The 22,203-nt window shown below is 40.7% G+C and overlaps 1 protein-coding gene across 1 annotated transcript in view; it reads left to right on the top strand.

The window, feature by feature from the left end:
- LOC149461813 (leucine-rich PPR motif-containing protein, mitochondrial-like) overlaps nucleotides 1-22,203 on the top strand; it is a 115,266-nt gene that overhangs the window by 32,627 nt on the left and 60,436 nt on the right. The window contains exons 4-6 of the mRNA XM_089677848.1: nucleotides 888-978; nucleotides 8,013-8,152; nucleotides 13,231-13,312. Of these exons, the coding sequence (XP_089533974.1) occupies nucleotides 888-978; nucleotides 8,013-8,152; nucleotides 13,231-13,312 (313 nt within the window). The remainder of the gene's footprint in view (nucleotides 1-887; nucleotides 979-8,012; nucleotides 8,153-13,230; nucleotides 13,313-22,203) is intronic.

The following is a 22,203-nucleotide window of genomic DNA, read 5'->3' as shown; positions in this document are numbered from 1 at the left end:
CTGACAGCCAATCTAATTTCTTGAGGTCCAAGAATGTCAGAACAGTACAGATATCCCCCAAATGACCCCTTTTTGTAGAGTAGACAGTCCGACGTACTTCATAAGAGGCATGGCGAGTTTTTTGAAGTTTTATTTTTTTTTGTCATAATTTTTTGGAAAATGAAAAAATTTAAAAAATTATTTTCACTATTTTTTTTTTGCATACGGTCACTAGTGCAGTACAGCGTCATCATATAACTGGCATGGCGGTGAACAGGGACACTGACTGGTGACAGTATGAAAAAAAATTTTTTTTTTTTTTTTTATTTTTAATTTTTTATTACATTTTTTTTTTTTTAAAGATTTTTTTTTCATATTTTACTATGACCAAAGTAGTACAATGTTACCATAGTAACATTGTACTACTTTGGGGAAGTGATCAGTATTTTTTTTTTTTTTTACACAATTTGCTTATAGCAAAGAATTACTTTGCTATAAGCAAGCATTTACCTGAATGAAATCGATTCATTCAGGTTTTTTTTTTTGTGCTTAGCTGTGATTTGGCAACCGCGCGAACTGCGCATGTGCGGGTGCACGCCAAATGGCGTGCACCCGGAAAGCTAAAGCGCTTTTGATGCCGCCAAACGGCTATAGGCCGGGCGGCTAATGGTTAAGATTTCACCCATTTACATTGCAGGTTATCATCATTGTACAGGCTTTATGTAGCGCCAACAGTTTGCGCAGCGCTTTGTGGTGTGATTGGTCGCAGTAAACTGTGCTTTCACTTTTTTCCCTGCTATTGTTTTATACAGTAGGAAAGCTCTGCATATAAATGGCACATGTTGACTTTTTAAAATAAGACTGTATTCTGTGTTCCTCAACCAGAAACGTATTCATTTTTGTTACAGATTGAAGCGATGGAGAAAAGTGTGGAGATCACACAGAAGATGTATGGAAGTGACAAGAAAGAGATGTATTCTAAACTTCTGTCCCTATATGGTAGGTACTCTTTACCTAAGCTGGCACTGGCTGTTGAAGTAAAATCTGTCCTCATTTTCAGTGTACATCATAGCCACCTATGACGTTTTTGAGAAAGAAATGTGTGCCATCTGTAAGGCATAGTAATTATTAATCGGTGCTATATCACCGTGCCCACAAGATCTAAGGTTTACAACTGCTGGAAAGTGTATATACAGTATGGTGTGGGGAGGACTGTGTACATGGCTGCTGGAAAGGGATATTTGTGTGTGTGTGTGTCTGTGTGGAGGGGGGTGTTGAGGGTGAAGTGTATATGTGGCTGCTGAGAAAGGGGCAATTATATATGTCGCATCAAAGCTACTTCATAGGGTATAATATTTGACCAAACCTAGTCAATAAATCTCACCAAACACAGTACCAAAAGAAATCTGCCATTAGGGGTTGAACTGTCTAATGCAGGCCATTGACAGGTTGAAAATCGGCTGATTTTTCGGCCGAAAAAAAAAATCGGCTGAGTTTCGCACCGTTAATGGGTTAATTGGTCGGCCGTTTTTCGGGGTTTTGGCAAAAAAATTTTATAGGTCAAGTTGGGAAAAAATCGGCCGGCAATGATGGGCAAATCGGCTGATCTTTTTACCGATAAAAAATCTGTGCATGAGCCGTGGCCTGCAAGAAGAAAAAGAATAAGAATTCCAGTCCGCTATTATATTTGACATGAAAAAGTGTTGCGGTTGCAACAGTGTGTCTATTTGTATCCAAATAAAAACATCTGTATCCGAAATGGATACATTGTTGCAACCACAATACTTTTTCATGTCAAATATAATAGCGGAGCTCTCTGCAGGGACAGAAGTAATTAAATGCCGGCCGTAGATGGGACGAAAATCGGCCGATTTATTTATTTATTTATTTATTTTACCGTTGGTGGTAACGTCGGCCTATTGAACAACCGATTTTTGGGGGTTTTTTTGTTTTTTTAAAAACGTCTGGTTTTCGACCCATCTATGGCTTGCACTAGTGTGTTAGCTGGGGAGATTGATAATACAGCAAATGCACAAAGGGTATCTAAGCCCAAAAGCAAACATAAAATATTTTAGCTTACCATTCCTCAAATTTGGTGACTGCATGCATTTTTTTTTTCTTTAGTCCTTTTTTTTCCCCATTATTTTCACTTGGTGATGCAGCTAGTAAGTCTGTCACTACCAACTTCCTTTAACAGTCCAAGTTGACCAGCAAAAGTGGCAGTTAGAGGTTCAAGACAAACCATTTACACTGACAGGTAATTACAGTGGTCAGCTTTTATTCTTTTAGGGCCAATTCGCACTGCATGCGTTTCAGTGTGCTTTTTTTTTTCTGCATCTAAACAGCACAGAAAGTAGGTTATATGGTTGTCAATGTCATAATTTACATCAGTGTTTGCAGTTCCAGTGCGTTTCAGATGCAGAAAAAAATAAGACCGGCTACGTTTTTCCTGCATGGAACTGTACTGGATCACGGTAAAACGGAACGTACCAAAAACACACTGGAACGCACATGTCCCTATTTAAATTGAAGAAAAAGAGAGGGGGAAAAATGAACTGGAACGCTTCAAAAACGCACCAGAACATGTCAAATACCCATCAAAAACGCACCGGAATGCTCCAAAAATGCGCATGCAGAAATGCATCCGGGACACATCTGGACTGCGTTTATATAGTGTGAACTGACCCTTAAGTAAAACCTTTATCGGGGGGGGGGGGAAGTGCCATTCAAATCTAATGCTGCTCTCTCAACCAGTTTACAAAGCTGCAGTCCAAGTGTGGCTCTGTTACCCCCCCACTGTGTGAGTGAAGCCGCCTTTAGGCTCAGTTTACATCAATGCACTTTTGCTGACCATGTTTGCTTGGGCACTGCAGCCCTTTCATTTGAATGGGCTGATGTGCCTGCATTTCCCACAGAAAAAGGTACGTGCATGTTTTTCAAAACATGGCCCGCAGGTAACTCACATGACCATTTTGACCATGCAATTTTCCTGCGATTCCAGCACCCGCACAGAATGAATAGCAGCCTCACGCATTTTCTCACAGCAGTTTTCACTGTGGGTGGGTGCGGGGATTGTGGTGATTCCCACACTTGCATAGATGTCAACTGAGTCTAAGACAGGAAATGTGTTACTGGCCTAAAAAAAAGCCTAAATAAAGAAAACGAATGCAGTCGCCACAATCGATTAATTGTTTTGTTTGAGTTTATAGAAACTTGCTACAAAAACTGCTGAGCTGCCAATAGCAAACTTTATTTACAGGTTAATGCATACAAAATGGCATTTTTATTAAACCTAAATCATAAAAGCATCCCTAAATTTATCAAAATGAATTACTCCTCTAAAAAGCCTATTAATATTGTATAAACCTCCTTCTAACCATATGCTGATTATTGTCTGAATAAACACCCAGGTCTTAAATTAATTGCTTATCTAGCATCCTAATTATAGTAATAAGCTCAGCATTACCTCGTCAGCTCCTGATGAATTGGTATTGCCAAGAAACCAAACGTTGTGGAATACTTACCTATCCTGATTGGGTAACACTTTTTTACTTCTCCTATTTGTATTATAATACCACCATACTACCACAACTCTTTTCCTATACATCTTTGTGAATTTCTCTGACCTTTAAAGTGTTACTAAACCCACGACCCTGCATTCACTATATCCAGTCTTCCATAGTACACGGAACATGGAAATGAAATTATTTTAGTAAATATAAACTGCTAAACGCTTTTTCTCATCAGCAGTATATAGCAGTCTTGTGACTTCTATCAGTGTCTGGCCAAGCACTGGTTTATCTTGTAGGAGGAGGTTTCATTCTCCTCTGACTGTCCTATGAGGCTGCATGACCCCTGACCCTCTGTCAGGACAGCACTGATTGGGCCTGTGCCGATTACATGCACCCTTCCCACACACACAAAAATTGTCACAATAATAATCGCAAGCAATACGCCCCAAACAGAGCATGTGCAGACTTGCCACTTCTGCTCTGTACTATGGCAGATGAATTGTGGACAGTAAAAGAAGGGGATGATCAGAGAAGACAGGATCAAACAGCCTTTTTACACAATGCGGAGGATTAACCCGTTATGTTCCACAGTGAGTATAACAAGCATGCTTTACTGCATATAAAGACTGATTTCACTGTTGTGGGTTTAGTAACACTTGTCTAATTTAACTTTCTGTTTAGTAGGGTATTGGTCATTATCTTTAATATAATTGGGAATAAAATGCAATATTCAAACAGCAGTTTTTGGCATGTGATCTTTCTGCTTTTAGTGTATTGTGGTAATATTTTTTCATTGATTGGGCATCACAGGATAATTAGTTCTTAGACTATTGTGTTGTACTTGCAGGCTTTTGGAGTTTGCTGCTCTTTCTTGCAAGGAGCATTTCTTTGTTGTCCACCAGGATAAGATGGTGTTGAGACATTGATTCTCTCTTACGTAAGGTAGTTTCTTTTGTTCCACCTAAATCAGGACATTGTGTTGCCCCCTTTTTGTCTTCATTTTAAGCATCCTATAAAAAAGGTGATTCCCTCTTGGATGTTTGAGTTTACTAGAAGTCCACAGCTTTGTTTCTACAGTTTGATTCTGTTTGTTCTGCCGGAGGGTCTTCACAAGGGTCAGGCTGCTTCTCAATCCACTATTTCTAGGTGATTTGTCCGCTGTTTTTTCAGGTCTATGGTATCAAGGGCAAGGTTCCACCTTTCCTGGTCATTACGTATTCCACCAGGAGTGTCAATGCTTCCTGGGTGATTCAGCATCAAGGTTCTGTTGTTGTTTGTAAAGCTATCATCTGGTCTTATCTTCACGTTTACAAAGTTCCACCTGGTACATGTTCACACCCCTGCAGGTGCAACTTTTGGACGAAAGGTCTTGCAGGCAGCTTTGTAGTTTGGTTCCACCCTGCTATGTCTTTGGGTGTGTTTGGCCTTGTTTTTATGTTGCCCACCCCTTCTATTCAGTGCTTTGGGACATCCAAGGTATAAAGTCCTCTGTGTACTCTTAACAAACTAGGATTTTTTATTTAGCTGTTAAATCCTTATTTTTGTTTGTTTTGGGTTTGTTTTTTTTTTTGGAGTACATGACAAGACAGAGATCTGCTCTATGTATTCTTTAGAGATTGCTTTGGCAGTTTTGTGTGGTGGGGAGCTGAACTGCTGAGTCACTGCTGGGTGGAGGAGCTGAGCTGCTGAGTCACACTGGGGGTGGGCAGCTAAGCTGCTTAGTCACTTCTGGGAGGAGGAGATGGAGGAGACCAATGGAAGGACATCAGTGCTGTTGAGGAAGACTTTCTCCACAGTGCATGCAGCTAATAAAGTGAGGGTTTATTATGAAGCTCATTCACTTCTCTTCAAATCTGACCGGAGATGGAGAAGCTGAGAGATAGGAAGTTTGCATGCTCTAAGAAGTACACCTTCAGGGGCTTCCATGAAGGGTAATTGTGGAGGATTATAAAGGACAGCTAAGTTTATTGCATAGCACAGTCACAGTACTTGGTTCATTTGTTGCTCGAAAGTTAAAAGGGAAGTATGGTCAAAGTTTTTGGGGGGTTTTTTGCCCATAATTCTAATGTGGATCACAAGAGTGCACAGTTGACAACAGGCTGACGTCACAGAGCTCCAGGCTCTGGAAGGATCCCAACCATATTTTCTGAATCCTTCCAGCTGCTTGATTTACTGCTGGCTTCGGCTTTGAGAGCTGGAGCCAGCTATGCCCGCCTTCTCTCCAGCCCAATGCTCCAGTGAGCACTGGAGGGGCAGAGCAGAAAGCGGTGACTGACAATCATTTCTCTCTACTCTGAGAAGACCAAGAACTGAGCAATCAGCGGTCATGTGATCGCTCAGTTCTTGGTCTTAGAGCAAAATCCACAGCAGTGAGTATGTACAGTCAGGTCCATAAATATTGGGACATCAACACAATTCTAACATTTTTGGCTCTATACACCACCAAAATGGATTTGAAATGAAACGCACAAGATGTGCTTTAACTGCAGATTGTCAGCTTTAATTTGAGGGTATATACATCTAAATCAGGTGAACGGTGTAGGAATTACAACAGTTTGCATATGTGCCTCCCACTTGTTAAGGGACCAAAAGTAATGGGACAATTGGCTTCTCAGCTGTTCCATGGCCAGGTGTGTGTTATTCACTCATTGTTCCAATTACAATGAGCAGATAAAAGGTCCAGAGTTCATTTCAAGTGTGCTATTTGCATTTGGAATCTGTTGCTGTCAACTCTCAAGATGAGATCCAAAGAGCTGTCACAATCAGTGAAGCAAGCCATCATTAGGCTGAAAAAACAAAACAAACCCATCAGAGAGATAGCAAAAACATTAGGCGTGGCCAAAACAACTGTTTGGAACATTCTTAAAAAGGACTTCACCGGAGAGCTCAGCAACACCAAAAGGCCCAGAAGACCACGGAAAACAACTGTGGTGGATGACCAAAGAATTCTTTCCCTGGTGAAGAAAACACCCTTCACAACAGTTGGCCAGATCAAGAACACTCTCCAGGAGGTAGGTGTATGTGTGTCAAAGTCAACAATCAAGAGATGACTTCACCAGAGTGAATACAGAGGGTTCACCATAAGATGTAAACCATTGGTGAGCCTCAAAAACAGGAAGGCCAGATTAGAGTTTGCCAAACGACATCTAAAAAAGCCTTCACAGTTCTGGAACAACATCCTATGGACAGATGAGACCGAGATCAACTTGTACCAGAGTGATGGGAAGAGAAGAGTATGGAGAAGGAAAGGAACTGCTCATGATCCTAAGCATACCACCTCATCAGTGAAGCATGGTGGTGGTAGTGTCCTGGCGTGGGCATGTATGGCTGCCAATGGAACTGGTTCTCTTGTATTTATTGATGATGTGACTGCTGACAAAAGCAGCAGGATGAATTCTGAAGTGTTTCGGGCAATATTATCTACTCATATTCAGCCAAATGCTTCAGAACTCATTGGACGCTTCACAGTGCAGATGGACAATGACCCAAAGCATACTGCAAAAGCAACCAAAGAGTTTTTTAAGGGAAAGAAGTGGAATGTTATGCAATGGCCAAGTCAATCACCTGACTTGAATCCGATTGAGCATGCATTTCACTTGCTGAAGACAAAACTGAAGGGAAAATGCCTCAAGAACAAGCAGGAACTGAAGACAGTTGCAGTAGAGGCCTGGCAGAGCATCTCCAGGGATGAAACCCAGCGTCTGGTGATGTCTATGCGTTCCAGACTTCAAGCTGTAATTGACGGCAAAGGATTTGCAACCAAGTATTAAAAAGTGAAAGTTTGATCTATGATTATTATTCTGTCCCATTACTTTTGGTCCCTTAACAAGTGGGAGGCACATATGCAAACTGTTGTAATTCCTACACCGTTCACCTGATTTGGATGTAAATATCCTTAAATTAAAGCTGACAGTCTGCAGTTAAAGCACATCTTGTTTGTTTCATTTCAAATCTATTGTGGTGGTGTATAGAGCCAAAAATTTTAGAATTGTGTCGATGTCCCAATATTTATGGACCTTGACTGTAGGTTTGTTTTTTAGTAGCCTCATACATCTCCTTCCATGCCTGCAAAGCCTGTCTCTTAAAAGTGGTAAAGAGCTGCACTGAGCTACAGAATGCATGACTCGGAACATATCTAGGGTAATTTGCACAAGCCCTTTATCTGGCCATATGAACTTTGAAACCATGAAAGGTACTGAAACCACTTCAAGAAGTAAGAAAAAAAATTAAAGGAGAAAGAACAATAACAAAATATAAAAAAAAAAAAACTGTCATTAATGCCCATGTAAGAAATGCAACAGCCAATCAGGACTCACAATTCCAAATAGGTGGTAAGACTGATGAAGCCACAAGCATTCAAGCCTTAAGACGTGAGCTCTGACCGTCTCCAAGCAGAGCTGCAGTATTTATAGTGATGAACATTAGTGGTTCTCCTTTCTTCTTTTTTGCATTACCTGATTCATGATACAAATAGAAGTAACTTTCTTTGTAAAACTGTGTTAATCTGTGTTTGTCTTTCAGGAAACAAAGATTGGTCTAAGGCAATACCACTCTGGCACAAAATGAAGGAGGAGGGGGTCGAAGTGACTGATGAAACCTTGGCCCAGTTCATCGAATTATTTAAGAAAAATGGTGAAAATGTTTTTGCTTACATCCCAGATGTAAGTAAACTGCTTCACTACATTTTCTGGAATATTAAACCTCTTGTTAGAAAGTAAACCTTTTTTGGGAGAAAAATAGAGGCTGCTGTTCCTGACCTAAAAATGCATGTTGCCTGGCTCTCATGCTATCTTTGACTTTGACCTGGAACATGCATATAAATCAGGAACGTCTGAAATAAACTGTATCCAAACCTCAGAACAAAAGTGCAATAAATTGCAACTCACCACTACCTTGATTTTTTTCAGTCTAAGAACATTTTCAATAGGTACAGAAAATACCTATCGATCTTGCCAGGAATGCAGTGACCTTGTCATTTCCTTTGAGCTAAACAGAAAGCAAAAGCAGTCTTTGTTCTGTAAACTATCAATCCTACACCCCATGTAATGGAGATAAAGAGAGGAAGTACAATATTCATACCTCTTGAAATGTTCCACGTTGTAATGATAACCCAAACCCACCCAAAATCATACATTTGTTTTTTTGGAAATTTAAGTGATAGACCAACACAAGTGGCACATAATTGTGAAGTAGAAGGAAAATGATAAATGGTTTTCCAAATTTTTTACAAATATCTAAAAAGTGTAGCTTGCATTTGTATTCAGCCCCCTTTACTCTGATGACCCTAACTAAAATCTACTGGAACCAATTGCCTTCAGAAGTCACCCAATTAGTAAATAGAGTCCACCTGTGTACAATTTAATCTCCGTATAAATACAGCTGTTCTGTGAAGCCCTCGGAGATTTGTTAGAGAACATTAGTGAACAAACAGCATCATAAAGGCCAAGGAACACACCAGACAGGTCAGGGATACAGTTGTGGAGAAGTTTAAAACAGGGTTAGGTTATAAAAAAAAAATACCCCAAGCTTTGAACATCTCATGGAGCACTGTTCAATCCACTAACCGAAAATGGAAAGAGTACGGCACAACTGCAAACCTACCAAGACATGGCCATCCACCTAAACTGACAGACCAGGCAAGGGGAGCATTAATCAGAGAAGCAGCCAAGAGGCCCATGGTAACTCTGGAGGAGCTGAAGAGATCCACAGCTCAGGTGGAAGAATCGGTCCACAAATCTGTACTCCACAAATCTGGCCTTTATGGAAGAGTGGCAAGAAGAAAGCCATTGTTGAAAGAAAGCCATACGTAGTCCCGTTTGTGAGAAGCCATATGGGGGACACAGCAAACGTGGAAGAAGTTGGTCTGGTTAGATGAGACCAAAATTGAACTTTGTGGCCTAAAAGCAAAACATTGTGTCACGGAAAACTTACACTGCACATCACATAAACATACAGCCAGAGCTACAATGGAATGGTTTAGATCAGGGTGGATTTGATTTAAATCAAACTGATTTAAATCACTAGTCAGTAAGGCTTAATTTAAATCATAGTTTTCTACATAAAGACTAATTCTTGCTGGTATAACTTTAATATGCAAGTAGATGAAGATTTTTAGAATAACAACTTTTAATATTAGTTTTTTATCCCCAGTTTAATAGGTTAATCATTCATATTTGGACAACTTTTCTGTTGTATTTAGGAAGAAGAAAAATAATCATTACCTTAATAATAACAATTTAAATAGATTTATTCATCTGAAACAATAACATTCCAGCATATGTGATTTGCTTAAACATCCATGTTTGTTAACTAATTTGGCTAAACAAATTCTATATATTTTAAGAAACGTAGACTGTCAGCCCCTCCTCCTCACACTTCGTTTCACTTTCTTCTTGTGCAGATCTATTCCACTCCAAACAATCAGAAAAATATTGTTTCTATTCTATTCACTGAACTTCTTGAAACTTGGCACTGAAGGGGTTGATTCTGTATTCATAGGTTTGTAGAAGTTAGGATGAAGGTCTTTTTCTTAACTCTGTTCATGTTATAACATTTTTGCTGTGAAGAAGAGGCATGTGATCTCCACTGAGTCAAATTCAGTTTTGAGAACTGCAAAAGTAAACCAAGTATCTGTGATAATATCTTGTAGGCAGAGAAACCGCCCAATAATCTTACAGAAACCTCTGGAAGAGCGTGACATTGTGAATGGATTCATGGAATTTATTTACCAAAAAATTAAACATATACAGCCTTATTCTACATAATTAAAAAACTAATCTTTATTTCATGATGGAATAACCTTTGGATGGTAATATATTTTCCTCAAAAAGCATTTTATTTTAAAAAATCCGATTTAAATAAAAAAAATCAGATTTTAAATTTAAAAAAAATCAGATTTTTTTTAATCATTGACTTTTATCCACCCTGGTTTAGATCAAAGCATATTCATGTGTTAGAATGGCCCAGTCAAAGTCCAGACCTAAATCCGACTGAGAATCTGTGGGAAGACTTGAAAATTGCTGTTCACAGACGCTCTCCATCCAATCTGACAGAGCTTGAGCTATATTGCAAAGAAGAATGGGCAAAAATGTCCCTCTCTAGATGGAAAGGTGGTAGAGACATCCCCAAAAAGACTTGCAGCTGTAATTGCAGTGAAAGGGGGTCCTACAAAGTATTGACTCCGGGGGGGGGGGGGGGTGAATACAAATGCACACCACACTTCACATATTTATTTGTAAAAAATGTTGAAAACCATTTATCATTTTCCTTCCACTTCACAATTATGTGCCAAGATTTCAGGGGGTATGAATACTTTTTCAAGGCACTGTATGTTGAAAGTCCAGCGGAGGTGGCTAGCATTGCTTCCTCCATAGATACACTGGAGTGAGTGAGCGTAGCCACTCAGGAACAGGATGTGTGTTAATAGGTTTACAAGGTAAAATACAGAGGAAAACAACCTGAAAAAGAAAACGAATGCAGCCATATTATTGGAGAACTGTTAAGCTGCGACATATTGTTGTTTTTTGGTTTGGAGATGCTTTACAGTATCTCTGAACACAAAGACAAAAATGTAATAAATTACAGTTTACAAGTTGTAGTGACTGCATTTTTTTTTTCAGGGTTTTTTCCTTTATTTTCACCTGGTGATCCTGCCATGAACACCCGTCTTTTTTCTTATGGTGACAACAGTCGTTCACTATATTTCTTCTATAGAGGAGCAGCATTGTCACTCTGATAGGACTACAGAACACTTTCAGCTCTCCTCATCCCCATAACATAAGGGCAGGTGTTCTGTGCTTCTCAGAGAGAATCGTGCAAAGTTAATACCATTCTTTGAGATAACTGGGTAGAGTACACAGGACAGCACTGGATTTCTGGCATTGAAATATATTTTTTGCACTTATCAGATGGACATAACTGAATGCTTTCAGTGGTCTATTCTATTCTTGCTTGTGGTTGAATGGTACAGACTATTGAGAGACCGCATGATTTGCAGTCCTCAATGTTTCTCCCAGGAAAGGTTTTCTTTAATGGTAATACACACTTAAAGTCCACCTCTGGAATTACATTAACCCCCCCTTCATGCCCCTCTCATTAGCCCCAAGTGCCCATTTCACTATGTATGTAATGTATGCCATACTCATGTCATCTAGCATGGAGTCTCGTTGCTTACTTCCTGCTAGTATCGTCTTCCCGGTTGTTCACACCCACTACCTGTGTAACACAGACAAATCCCTTTGGCTTTTGCGGGCTTGTCATAATATTCTAGTGTGTTGTTTATTTATTATTTGGAATTCTTGTATTTCTAAACTGCAAGTTATTTTAATCTGGACTCCTGGCAAACTCCAGTGCTGTGCACATCTGCAGCAGCTATCTCCTCTTCTCCCTGCTCTCACAGGCATGGCTGAGTGCAGCAGGAGCCATTGGTTCCAGCTGCTGTCTGCCAAATCTGTGATGAGGGCGTAGGAGGCGGGGCAGGGCTGAGCCTCGCAGTCTGTCTCAATGGATACAGCGGATCTTGGGATCAAGCACGCAGGTGTGTAACATTAGGAAGTGGCTTGACGTTCTATGGTCTAGACAAGGGGTTTCCAAACATTTTGAACAAAGTACCAGTTTACGGTCCTTCAGACTCTGAGGGGGCCGAACTGTGGCCAGTGGAAATGAGTAGAAAATAGAAAATTCTCTGGTGTCAATGGGAGTATAAAATGCCCCATCATTAGTAGGAAAAATAATGCCCCACCATTGGTATCAGTGGGAGGAATGGTGCCCCATCATTGATATCAGTGGGAGGAATGGTGCCTCATCATTGATATCAGTAGGAGGAATGGTGCCCCATCATTGATATCAGTGGGAGGAATGGTGCCCCATCATTGGTGTCAGTGGGAGGAATGGTGCCCCATCATTGGTGTCAGTGGGAGGAATGGTGCCCCATCATTGGTGTCAGTGGGAGGAATGGTGCCTCATCATTGGTGTCAGTGGGAGGAATGGTGCCCCATCTCTGTTGTCATTGCAAGGAATAATGCCCCGTTATTGGTGTCAGTGGAAGGAGTAGTGCCCCATCGTTGTGTTAGTGGGAGGAATAGTGCCTCATCATTGGTGTCAGGAGGAATAGTGCCTCATCTTTGGTGTCAGTGGGAGGAATGGTGCCCCATCTCTGGTGTCATTGCAAGGAATAATGCCCCATTATTGGTGCCAGTGGAAGGAGTAGTGCCCCATCGCTGTGTTAGTGGGAGGAATAGTGCCTCATCATTGGTGTCAGGAGGAATAGTGCCTCATGATTGGTGTCAGTGGGAGGAATAGTACCTCATCATTGGTATCAGTGGGAAAAATAGTGTGCCATCATTGGTGTCGGTGGGAGGAATACTGCTCCCTCCTTGGTAGGAATAATGCCCCAAGGACCAGATAAAAGCAAGGAAGGGGCAACATCCGGCCCCCGGACCACAGTTTGGAGACCACTGGTCTAGACCAGCCTTTCTTATCAAGGGTTCTTCTAGACGTTGCCAGGTGTTCCTTAAGCAATGGGCAATTTCGAATCTGTAAGGGGGACATAATGTGACCGTAATGCTAATGTATGAGCTGTAGATATAGTAATTACCATGGGTTCCCTGAGCCTGGACAGTTATTTCAAGGGTTCCCTCGAGTTAGAGTTTGAGAATGGGTGGTCTGACTGTAGAAAATGTAACAATGACCTGTCTTTTTGCGCTCAAACTTTGAGGCATCTTCTGTCTTTGTTTTTAAGTTAAAGACAAAACATGATCAAACATCCAGCTATGAAGTCAGCAGTCGTGTGCTGGGTTTGTGTGCGGAGAACAATCTTAAAGGTATGTTTATGTTGCAACTTTTTTTAATACAAAATTCAGGTAGGAGTCCTAAAGAACAATTCTTGACAGAGCTCATTTTACGTGAAGGAAATGCTCTGTTGGCTTGTTACAGTTTTATTGTACAAAATGAATGTTGTTATCCCCTGTGGCTTGTATTTTCTACCGTGGGTTATTTTTCTTTATATATTCATACTTCCTTTAGTTGATCCAGGGAATATCTGATTGCCTCTCGGGGGATCAGGAAGGATTTTTTCCCAGCAGGTGCAAATTGGATCATGCTTTTCTGGGTTTTTTTTGCCTTCCTCTGGATCAACTGCGGGTATAAGTTTATAACTGTTTTTTTTCCTATGGTTGAACTGGATGGATTTTGTCTTTTTTCAGCCAGACTAACTATGTAATATATCTAAAATGGTGGTCACCGTCTAGATTTAAAGAAAAGCTGCCATTTTGCCCATTCAGGACAAGGTGACACGTTCCCAAAAGAAAAAACAAAAAAACCAACCACAGATTACCTTTCCTATGTCCCCCCTCTGCTCTCCTTCTGTTTCAGATGGCGTCGGCACTACTCTTGTTCCAGTTTAGTTTCTTGATCCCCTGTAGTGCGATTTGGCAGCCCATTCTTTTGATTGGGCTGAAAATCACACAGGAATGCAGAAAAAGCAGTGCATGCACTATTGAAAAAACGCACCACACCAGATCACATGGTACAATGTTGCCATGCAATGTTGTGCCTGCAAATGCTCTGCGGTTCCTTTAACAATGTATTGGCACCCACAGCAGATCACAAAGGCAGTGCATCAGGGACAAAGTGCGGGAAATGCGCACAGAATGCCCCTTTTGTGCACATCATTCTGGTGTGAACTGGTCTTAAAGCAGAATTAAATGAACAGAAATACTCCTCATTCCAGTGATGTAGCACTTAGTGGTTGTAAAGGCTGAAGGTTTTTTACCTTCATGTATTCTTTGCATGAATGTAAAAATAGATGTGCACAAAAGTCTTGGCTGAGACAGCAGCGAGAGTGTCATCCCAGCCACAGCACCACCTGCCTGGAGTTTGCATGTTCTCCCTGTGCCTGCGTGGGTTTCCTCCAGGATCTCCAGTTTCCTCCCACACTTCAAAGACATACTGGTAGGTTAATTGGATCTTGTATAAATTGGCCCTAGTATGTGTATGTATGAATGTGAGTTAGGGACCTTAGATTGTATGCCCCTTGAGGGTTAGGGACTGATGTGAATGTACAATATATATGTAAAGTGCTGCGTAAATTGATGGTGCTATAGAAGTACCTGTAATGAATAAATAATAATAGCCAGTGGGCCAATGAGGAGAGAGGGGGCGGTACTGAGCTACTGTTCTGTGTGTGTATTGATCACGCAGAGCAGCGGCTCCGACGTGTACCTGCTTTTGTGCCCCTATAGAAAGCTGCTTGCTCTGAGGAGCGAGGGGCCAGGAGCATCGGTGGGGGACCCAAGAAGAAGAGGACTGGGACTGCACTGTGCAAAACCACTGCACAGAGCAGGCAAGTATGGGTCCTCATGCACACTGGACGTTTCTACAGCTGCTTTTTTTGGCTTTTGGCGGGGGGGTTTTTTCTACAGCCAGTAAACCCCTCAGCATACATAGACTGTAATCAACATTTTTTGGCACAAAAATTAAAAAAAAAAAGCTGAAAAACTCTCGTTTTTAACGTGACTTTACACAGCTAACGTTACCAGCGTTATTAAAATGCCCCGTGTGCATGGAGCCTGACATGTTTGTTAAAAAAAAGAAAATTGCCTCTAGCCCTGGTTGACACTGGTGTGACTTATATGATTTGACAGTTCCAAATCGCATGACAAGTTGCACCCTATTTGTGCCTATGAAACCATTCAAATCAGTGTGACTCCGACTTTGCAGTACGGCACAGATTTCAAAAAAAGGTTCCTGCACTATTTTCGGTGATTTCATGTGCGACTTGCATAGATATTTGTGCATGAAGTCTCACAGATGTCAGGCAAGTCACACATGAAATTGTATTGACTAACGGCTTTGAAATCACGAAGTAGCGCGATTTCAAAGCCGTATTCAGTGTGAATCAGGACTTAATATCACTTTAATCCCTTGCCGGCCGATGTCATCTTCTCCCTAGCTACATCATGTACCTGGTTTTTGGCCTTTTAACCCCATGTATGCGCAACGGGCACAGGAATCCATCAATTCGGCACAGGGTAAGGAATGCATACTAGGTTGCGGGATACAAGCTTCTGTACTCGGGCTGTGACTGCTTTTTAACCATTTCAATACCGGGCAATTTTATACCTTCCTGCCCAGGCCATTTTTCAGGTTTCAGCGCTCTCACACTTTGAATGACAATTGCGCGGTCATACAACATTGTACCCAAACTAAAATTTTATCATTTTCTTCACACAACTAGAGCTTTCTTTTGGTGGTATTTAATCACCGCTGGGGTTTTTATTTTTTGCTAAATTAACAAAAAAAGACCAAAAAGTTTGAAAAAAAAACACGTTTTTCTTTGTTTCTGTTATAAAAGTTTACAAATAAATAATTGTTCTTCATAAATTTAGGCCGAGATGTATTCTACTACATGTCTTTGGTGAAAATAACCCAAATTAGGATGTATTTTTTAGTTTGTAGGAAAGTTATAGAGTTCACAAACTATGGTATAGATCTGAAAATTGATCAATCCTGAAGTACTGACAGCCAATCTAATATCTTGAGGTCCAAGAATGTCAGAATAGTACAGATATCCCCCAAATGACCCCTTTTTGCAGAGTAGACAGTCCGACGTACTTCATAAGAGGAATGGCGAGTTTTTTGAAGTTGTATTTTTTTTTTTGTCATAATTTTTGGAAAATGAAAAAATGTAAAAAATTATTTTCACTTTTTTTTTTTTTTACATACTGTCACCAGTGCAGTACAGCGTCATCATATAACTGGCATGGCGGTGATCAGGGACACTGACTGGTGACAGTATGAAAAAAAAAAAAAAAAAAATATATATATATATATATATATATATATATATATATAAAAATATTTCAATTTTTTTATTTTTAAGATTTTTTTTCATATTTTACTATGATCAAAGTAGTACAATGTTAACATTGTAACATTGTACTAATTTGGGGAAGTGATCAGTTTTTTTTTTGTTTTTTTACACAATTTGCTTATAGCAAAGAATTACTTTGCTATAAGCAAGCATTTACCTGAATGACATCGATTCATTCAGGTTTTTTTTTTTTTCTTTTTTTTGTGCTTAGCTGTGATTTGGCCACAGCTAATCACATGACATGTGCATGTGACCTGCTGTGACCATTCACAGCTAGGCACTAGTATACAATGGATGGCATGAATGAAGCCATCCATTGTATAAAACTGTCATGTGACCTGCTGTGATTGGTCACATGGTACCTGCAACGGGGGCCAGTACTCAGATCTGTCATCGGCCGTGTCCGAGGTACACGGCCGGTGACAGATCGCGCCGCTGCACGGCTCTGCAACCGCGTGAACTGCGCATGTGTGGGAGGACGCCAAATGGCGTACACCCCGGAAAGCTAGAGCATTTTTGCAGCCACCAAACGGCTATAGGCCGGGCGGCTAATGGTTAAAGGATCAAACTAAGACTTCATTTAAATGTGTGGTGCCCTCTGAAGAGGGATCTGTGTTGTTGCTCTTCAGAGGGCATTTGAAAGACAGTGAGGAGGCAATATACTGTCTCCCTACTGCCTGTTTTAATCTTTCAAACCCCTCAGCTGCATGTTTTTAATAATGCCTGAACTGCACCCCAAGTGTATACAAGGCCTAAGACTTTGCATACCTTTTTGTTTTGATGTACCTGGAATGTATTTAGCCAATTCCAACTGAAAATTCAGCTGTACTTAAAATTCCTCATTCCAGCCCAATTATTCATATTTTCTTCCACACATATCACTTTGGATTACAGCTTCATTGAACTGTTTGTTGCTGCACAGATTGTGCTTTAGGATCTCCTACGTGAAAAACTGGCTACTTTTTTTTTGTCAAACTTCTTTTCATAGCCTGACAGTGATTTTGAATGTGTGACATAAAACTGTTAATCAGTCAAATAAACATAGCTCAGATTGCAGCCTAAACAACTGCCTTCACCAAATAAATTTTTGTTTTCTTTTGTGTCCCAGTATACGCAATGTAGCAGAGACATGTCTGGTTTTGGAATTAAATACATCGGAGCAATTCATAGGACATTATTACATGTATATGAGCGGTGGGCTGTCAGGGTCAGCAAGACCTTCTCCGCTAGCCTAAGCTATCAAAAGCACTGACTTACGTTTTATTTTTTCCGTGACCGTGTTATTCCCAATAGTTGGTGCTCTTCATTTCATAGTTTTTTTTCTCTTGGTTTTGCTTCTTCCCTTAGTGTGTGTTTGTTTGTTTATTTCCGGTACTTGTATAGCGCAGTCAATTTGCGCAGCGCTTTACATATATATTGTACATTCACATCAGTCCCTAACCCTCAAGGGGTGTACAATCTAAGGTCCCTAACTCACATTCATACATACACATACTAGGGACAATTTAGACAGGATCCAATTCACCTACCAGCATGTCTTTGGAGTGTGGGAGGGAACCGGAGGTCCCGGAGGAAACCAACGCAGGCACAGGGAGAACATGCAAACTCCAGGCATGTGGTGCAATGGTTGGGATTCAAACCAACGACCCTAGTACTGCCAGGTGGAAGTGCTAACCATTTAGCCACTGTGCTGCCCAGAGCTTTTATCGAACCCTGTTCCAACCATGATAGCCATCACGTGTCTCAATGGTCAAAGAAATCCGCCTTGAGGCCTTCAGAAACAGCAGTTCAGGTGGTTGGAGCTTAAAGTGAATGGGAATGAAACTGTAGCTTTAACCAATCAGATTTTGAGTTTGCGACTCCAGGCCATCCAGCAGACATACGATCAGGTCTGCATAGTTTTCTATTTTCCCAGTCCTAAATGTGACAGATCAGAGGTAGCCTGATATAAATGGACACAGCAGATCGATGTGCGTTCCTGCTTATGTAGCCTCCTGGGATATGTGAAGGTTTTACATAAAAGCTGATCATTGTAAGCACCTCTATTAGTGGCAAATGGTTTGTCTCCTCCATGTAAACTGATACATTCTGCTGGAGGGCGTGTTCTTTTGAAAAACAACAGACTTGCTGGCTAGATCACCAGATGTAAATAAAAGAAAATCTAAAAAGAAAACAAATGCAACCATCACATATAAGAATTGGAAAGCTGCAGTATAATACATTTCAAACAATATTGAAGTCAAAGGGAAATTCGCAGCACCACGGCAATGAAAAATGCATATACAAAAAGACGGGGGAGATCCTCACTCAAATTGAATGACCGTTCACCTATAAAGTCCTTAAACGCTACACAATTATCAAGATAAAACCACTGAAGATTTTATTACAAATGTAAGATTAAAATGCAGTGTGATCCCGGAGATCCTTTGACAGTGCTTTGCCACCCATAGTTGATTGTTTACCTAATTTGCATAACCAGGGACTGAAATGCTCCAGGAAAGCTCTTTTCATGCTGAGCTAATGAAAATGACCACAGCTTATCACAGTTGAAAGTCAAATGGCTTTGTGTGCCATTGAGAAGGTGATTAGCTACACCTGATTGAGTTTACAAGTCATTTTTACGAAGGGGTGATCCTTTCTTTTCCAACTCAGTGATTCTGTTTTTGATTTTTTTTTTTTTTTTTCCCTGACATGTTGGTGTTAGGTCTTTCACTTGGAGGTTATAAGTTGCACCGAGTTAAAACAACTGGATAAAACAAAAACTGTGTCTGTCTTCATTTCAGACTGTAAAGCAACAAAATGTGATTATTTTAAAGGCGGTGATTCTTTTCTGTACTCACTGTATGACATCTCTGACACCCAACAGCAATGAGCTGAGGCATGTACAGATCCTAGTCCTTCCATATGTGCAGCAGCGGGGTGGCATATGGCTCATCCACTTAGGAATGGCTTTGTGCAGTGACCACTTCTGGATGGGATAGCTCAGGTGGGTTCTGGCTAGCATCCAAAATCGCCAGAGCTCATCCCTACTAACCAAATGGCAACATCCCTTCCTTATTGGCAATCACATAGGGAAGAATGAGGGCAGCAGCTCTTTCCAAAGCAAGTCCTCAGTGAATTCCATCCATGGTTAATGTATCAATTGCAGTATTCACCTGCCCTCTAGATGAGACATTGCAAGGCTCAGGGTTTCTGTCCACAATTGGCTTGTTTGAAAATATACTGGCTTTCGTATAAACTACTTCTAGAAGTTACTACAGGAAACTGTATGACTTGTTTTTGTTACATTGTATTTTTAAAATTGTAAGTGGCAGTTGGATGCTAAGCACAGTTTGGGAACAGTCTTAAGCAGCCCATAGATTATGTAATTTTCTTTTCTTCCACCGTGGGCGAAAGGAAAAAAAAATAGCTTGATTCCCATATCAACACAGGTAGTGTTGACGGAGGAATCCTTCCTGTAGTACTGTTGTGTTCTGCTGGTGGGAAACCTTTCCTGCTGGCAGAACACAATCATCACTGCTGACAGCTGTAGCCGCCAGCAGTGGTCACATAAAGAAAAAATCTGGCAGTTCCCGCTGCTGTCAGTCAGTGGACCAATGAGGAGAAAGGAGGGGCGGGGCCAAGCTGTGGCTCTGTGTGTGAATGGAAATGCAGAGCAGTGGCTCAGGAGCCCCCATAGTAGGCTGCATGCTCTGGGGGCACTAGGAAGGAGGGAGGGGCCAGGAGCGCTGGCAGGGGAACCAGGAAAAGGAGGATCAGGGCTGCTCTGTGCAAAACCACTGCACAAAACAGGTAAGTATGACATATTTGTTATTAAAAAAAAAACCTTTTAATATCACTTTAAGGAATTCTTTAGATCAGTGTGCATTGACCTACATTTCAACATATGCCACATATAGTCCAGTGTATGCAATGACACCAGTCTAAATATAAGGTTGTCTAAGCATAATGTTCTTTAGCAAGGAACATACCATACACATTACTAATTATGCAACCAAAATGAGTGTGGTAAATGTTCCTGTTTCTTTTTACCGGAGGCTGCCATTTTGCTGAAGCCCAGAGCCCCTGAGCAGCATTGAATCTTTAGGCTGTCAGCAGATCAGCCTCTACAAATTTGGCACAGTGCCTAAAAATAGAGAGCAACTGGGCATGTGCAGAGCAGGATGAGACAGTGTGTTATTGAATTTTTAAACAGTATAGGCAATTATTTTCAAAGATTAACTCCGCTTTCTGGGGGAAAAAATGTGTGTGCGCGCGTGCATATGTGTATGTATGTATGTATGTATGTATGTGTGTGTGTGTATATATATATATATATGTGTGTGTGTGTATATATATATATATATATATATATATATGGTTTACAATAGCTGTACAAGTCATATTGTACTGGAATTTTCTGTAAAATGCAATATGGCCACCTAGCCAGATGGTGTACAGAATGCCCCCAAGAAATGTAATTTCCTGCTTGTGTGATTGGCTCACTGGTTTTCCCAGAAATCTGCACTAAGATACGTCAGATTTTGAGCATCCCCTGCAACAAAAATGTCATTTTTGGTGAAATACTCCCAATAGGAAATCACCTCTAAAGGGATGCAGACCCTACCACTTTCCTCATTAGAGTCCTGAAAGTGTAGCAGCTAGCTGATAATTATGAAGTTACTCCCAAAAAAATTTACTCTGCACATGGACACAAACAACCACTTCTTCAATATTACAAAAGGTAGGAATCTGCAACAAAGTTTGTTAAAATCTCTAAAAGGTACATAGATCGCCCAAAGGGGAAAATATTTTTCTTTAAAAAGTGGAGTTACTCTTTAATGTTTTTACATTACTTGCAAAAGGGGCCAGCCCGAAGTGATCCAGCAGGACTTAAGGACTTAATTCTCTGACTAAAGTTCCACTTTAACTAGTCACCCAGTCTGCCTTGCTTTAAGATCAGAAATTGTCAGCTGGTGGTTTGAAGCACAGGGATGAAAGCTTGTGTTGGTTCTTGACTGTTGGAGAGATACTGTATATACTCCTCAATTATAGGTACAGATTTAGATGCACATTCCAGTGTTAAGAGCAGCTGTATGGATCACTGCACCAGTCAATGAGTAAAGTCACTAATAAATCACAGCTTTAGAGTGCTTCCTCCATTCCTTAACCTCCCTAGCGGTCTGATTATGTCCATATTTCTGTGCTGAAAGCGGTACATTTTTTTGCATGGAAATATGTATTTTTTTTTATGGTAGGCCTGTAATTTTTAGGAATAACTCACTAAAATCTGTCCCAACAAGAGTCTAGTAAACATCCCGGGTATGATAAAACTTGAAACACAAAATCATAAATTATAATTTAATAAATAATCAGAAAAAATAATAAATTTAATTCAATAATATAATCAAACCAAAAACACTGAAATTTGAAATAGAGTGCCAAGTTCGCACATCGCTGAGCAAAGTCGCAGAATCGTTTTCAGTGTCTGATGATGCATTTCCCCCACGAATCATTATCACTCAATTCTGCAAGTGGTTCTAATTTACTATCGCTGTTCTCTAGGCGGTCTAAAACCGCTTTTGACCTAAAGGGACGCTTTTTGGATGCCATGGACTTTTCTAAGTTTCCAGAAAGAACAGTCAAAATGCAGGCAGGACACAGGACAAAGCACTGGGGACAAAATGTATGTGAAATGGTTTGAAACAGCAATGTTTTACTATGTGATATTCGTTTATTAGAAAATGACAGTTTTTAAAATTTGCCGCCGGTTCCGGCCCCCGTACGTCCCGACGCTCGCGGCGACTGGAACACGGATGCCGGAGGAGATGGCCGGGGACGCTGCAGGGGACACATCGCGGG

The sequence above is a fragment of the Staurois parvus genome, unplaced genomic scaffold (assembly GCF_062004578.1).
Source record: "Staurois parvus isolate SC_StPar_1 unplaced genomic scaffold, SC_StPar_1.0 ptg000192l, whole genome shotgun sequence".
Taxonomy (NCBI): Eukaryota; Metazoa; Chordata; class Amphibia; order Anura; family Ranidae; genus Staurois; species Staurois parvus.
The sequence above is the reverse complement of the archived record's forward strand: the minus strand, read 5'-3'. Positions and strand labels throughout refer to the sequence as shown.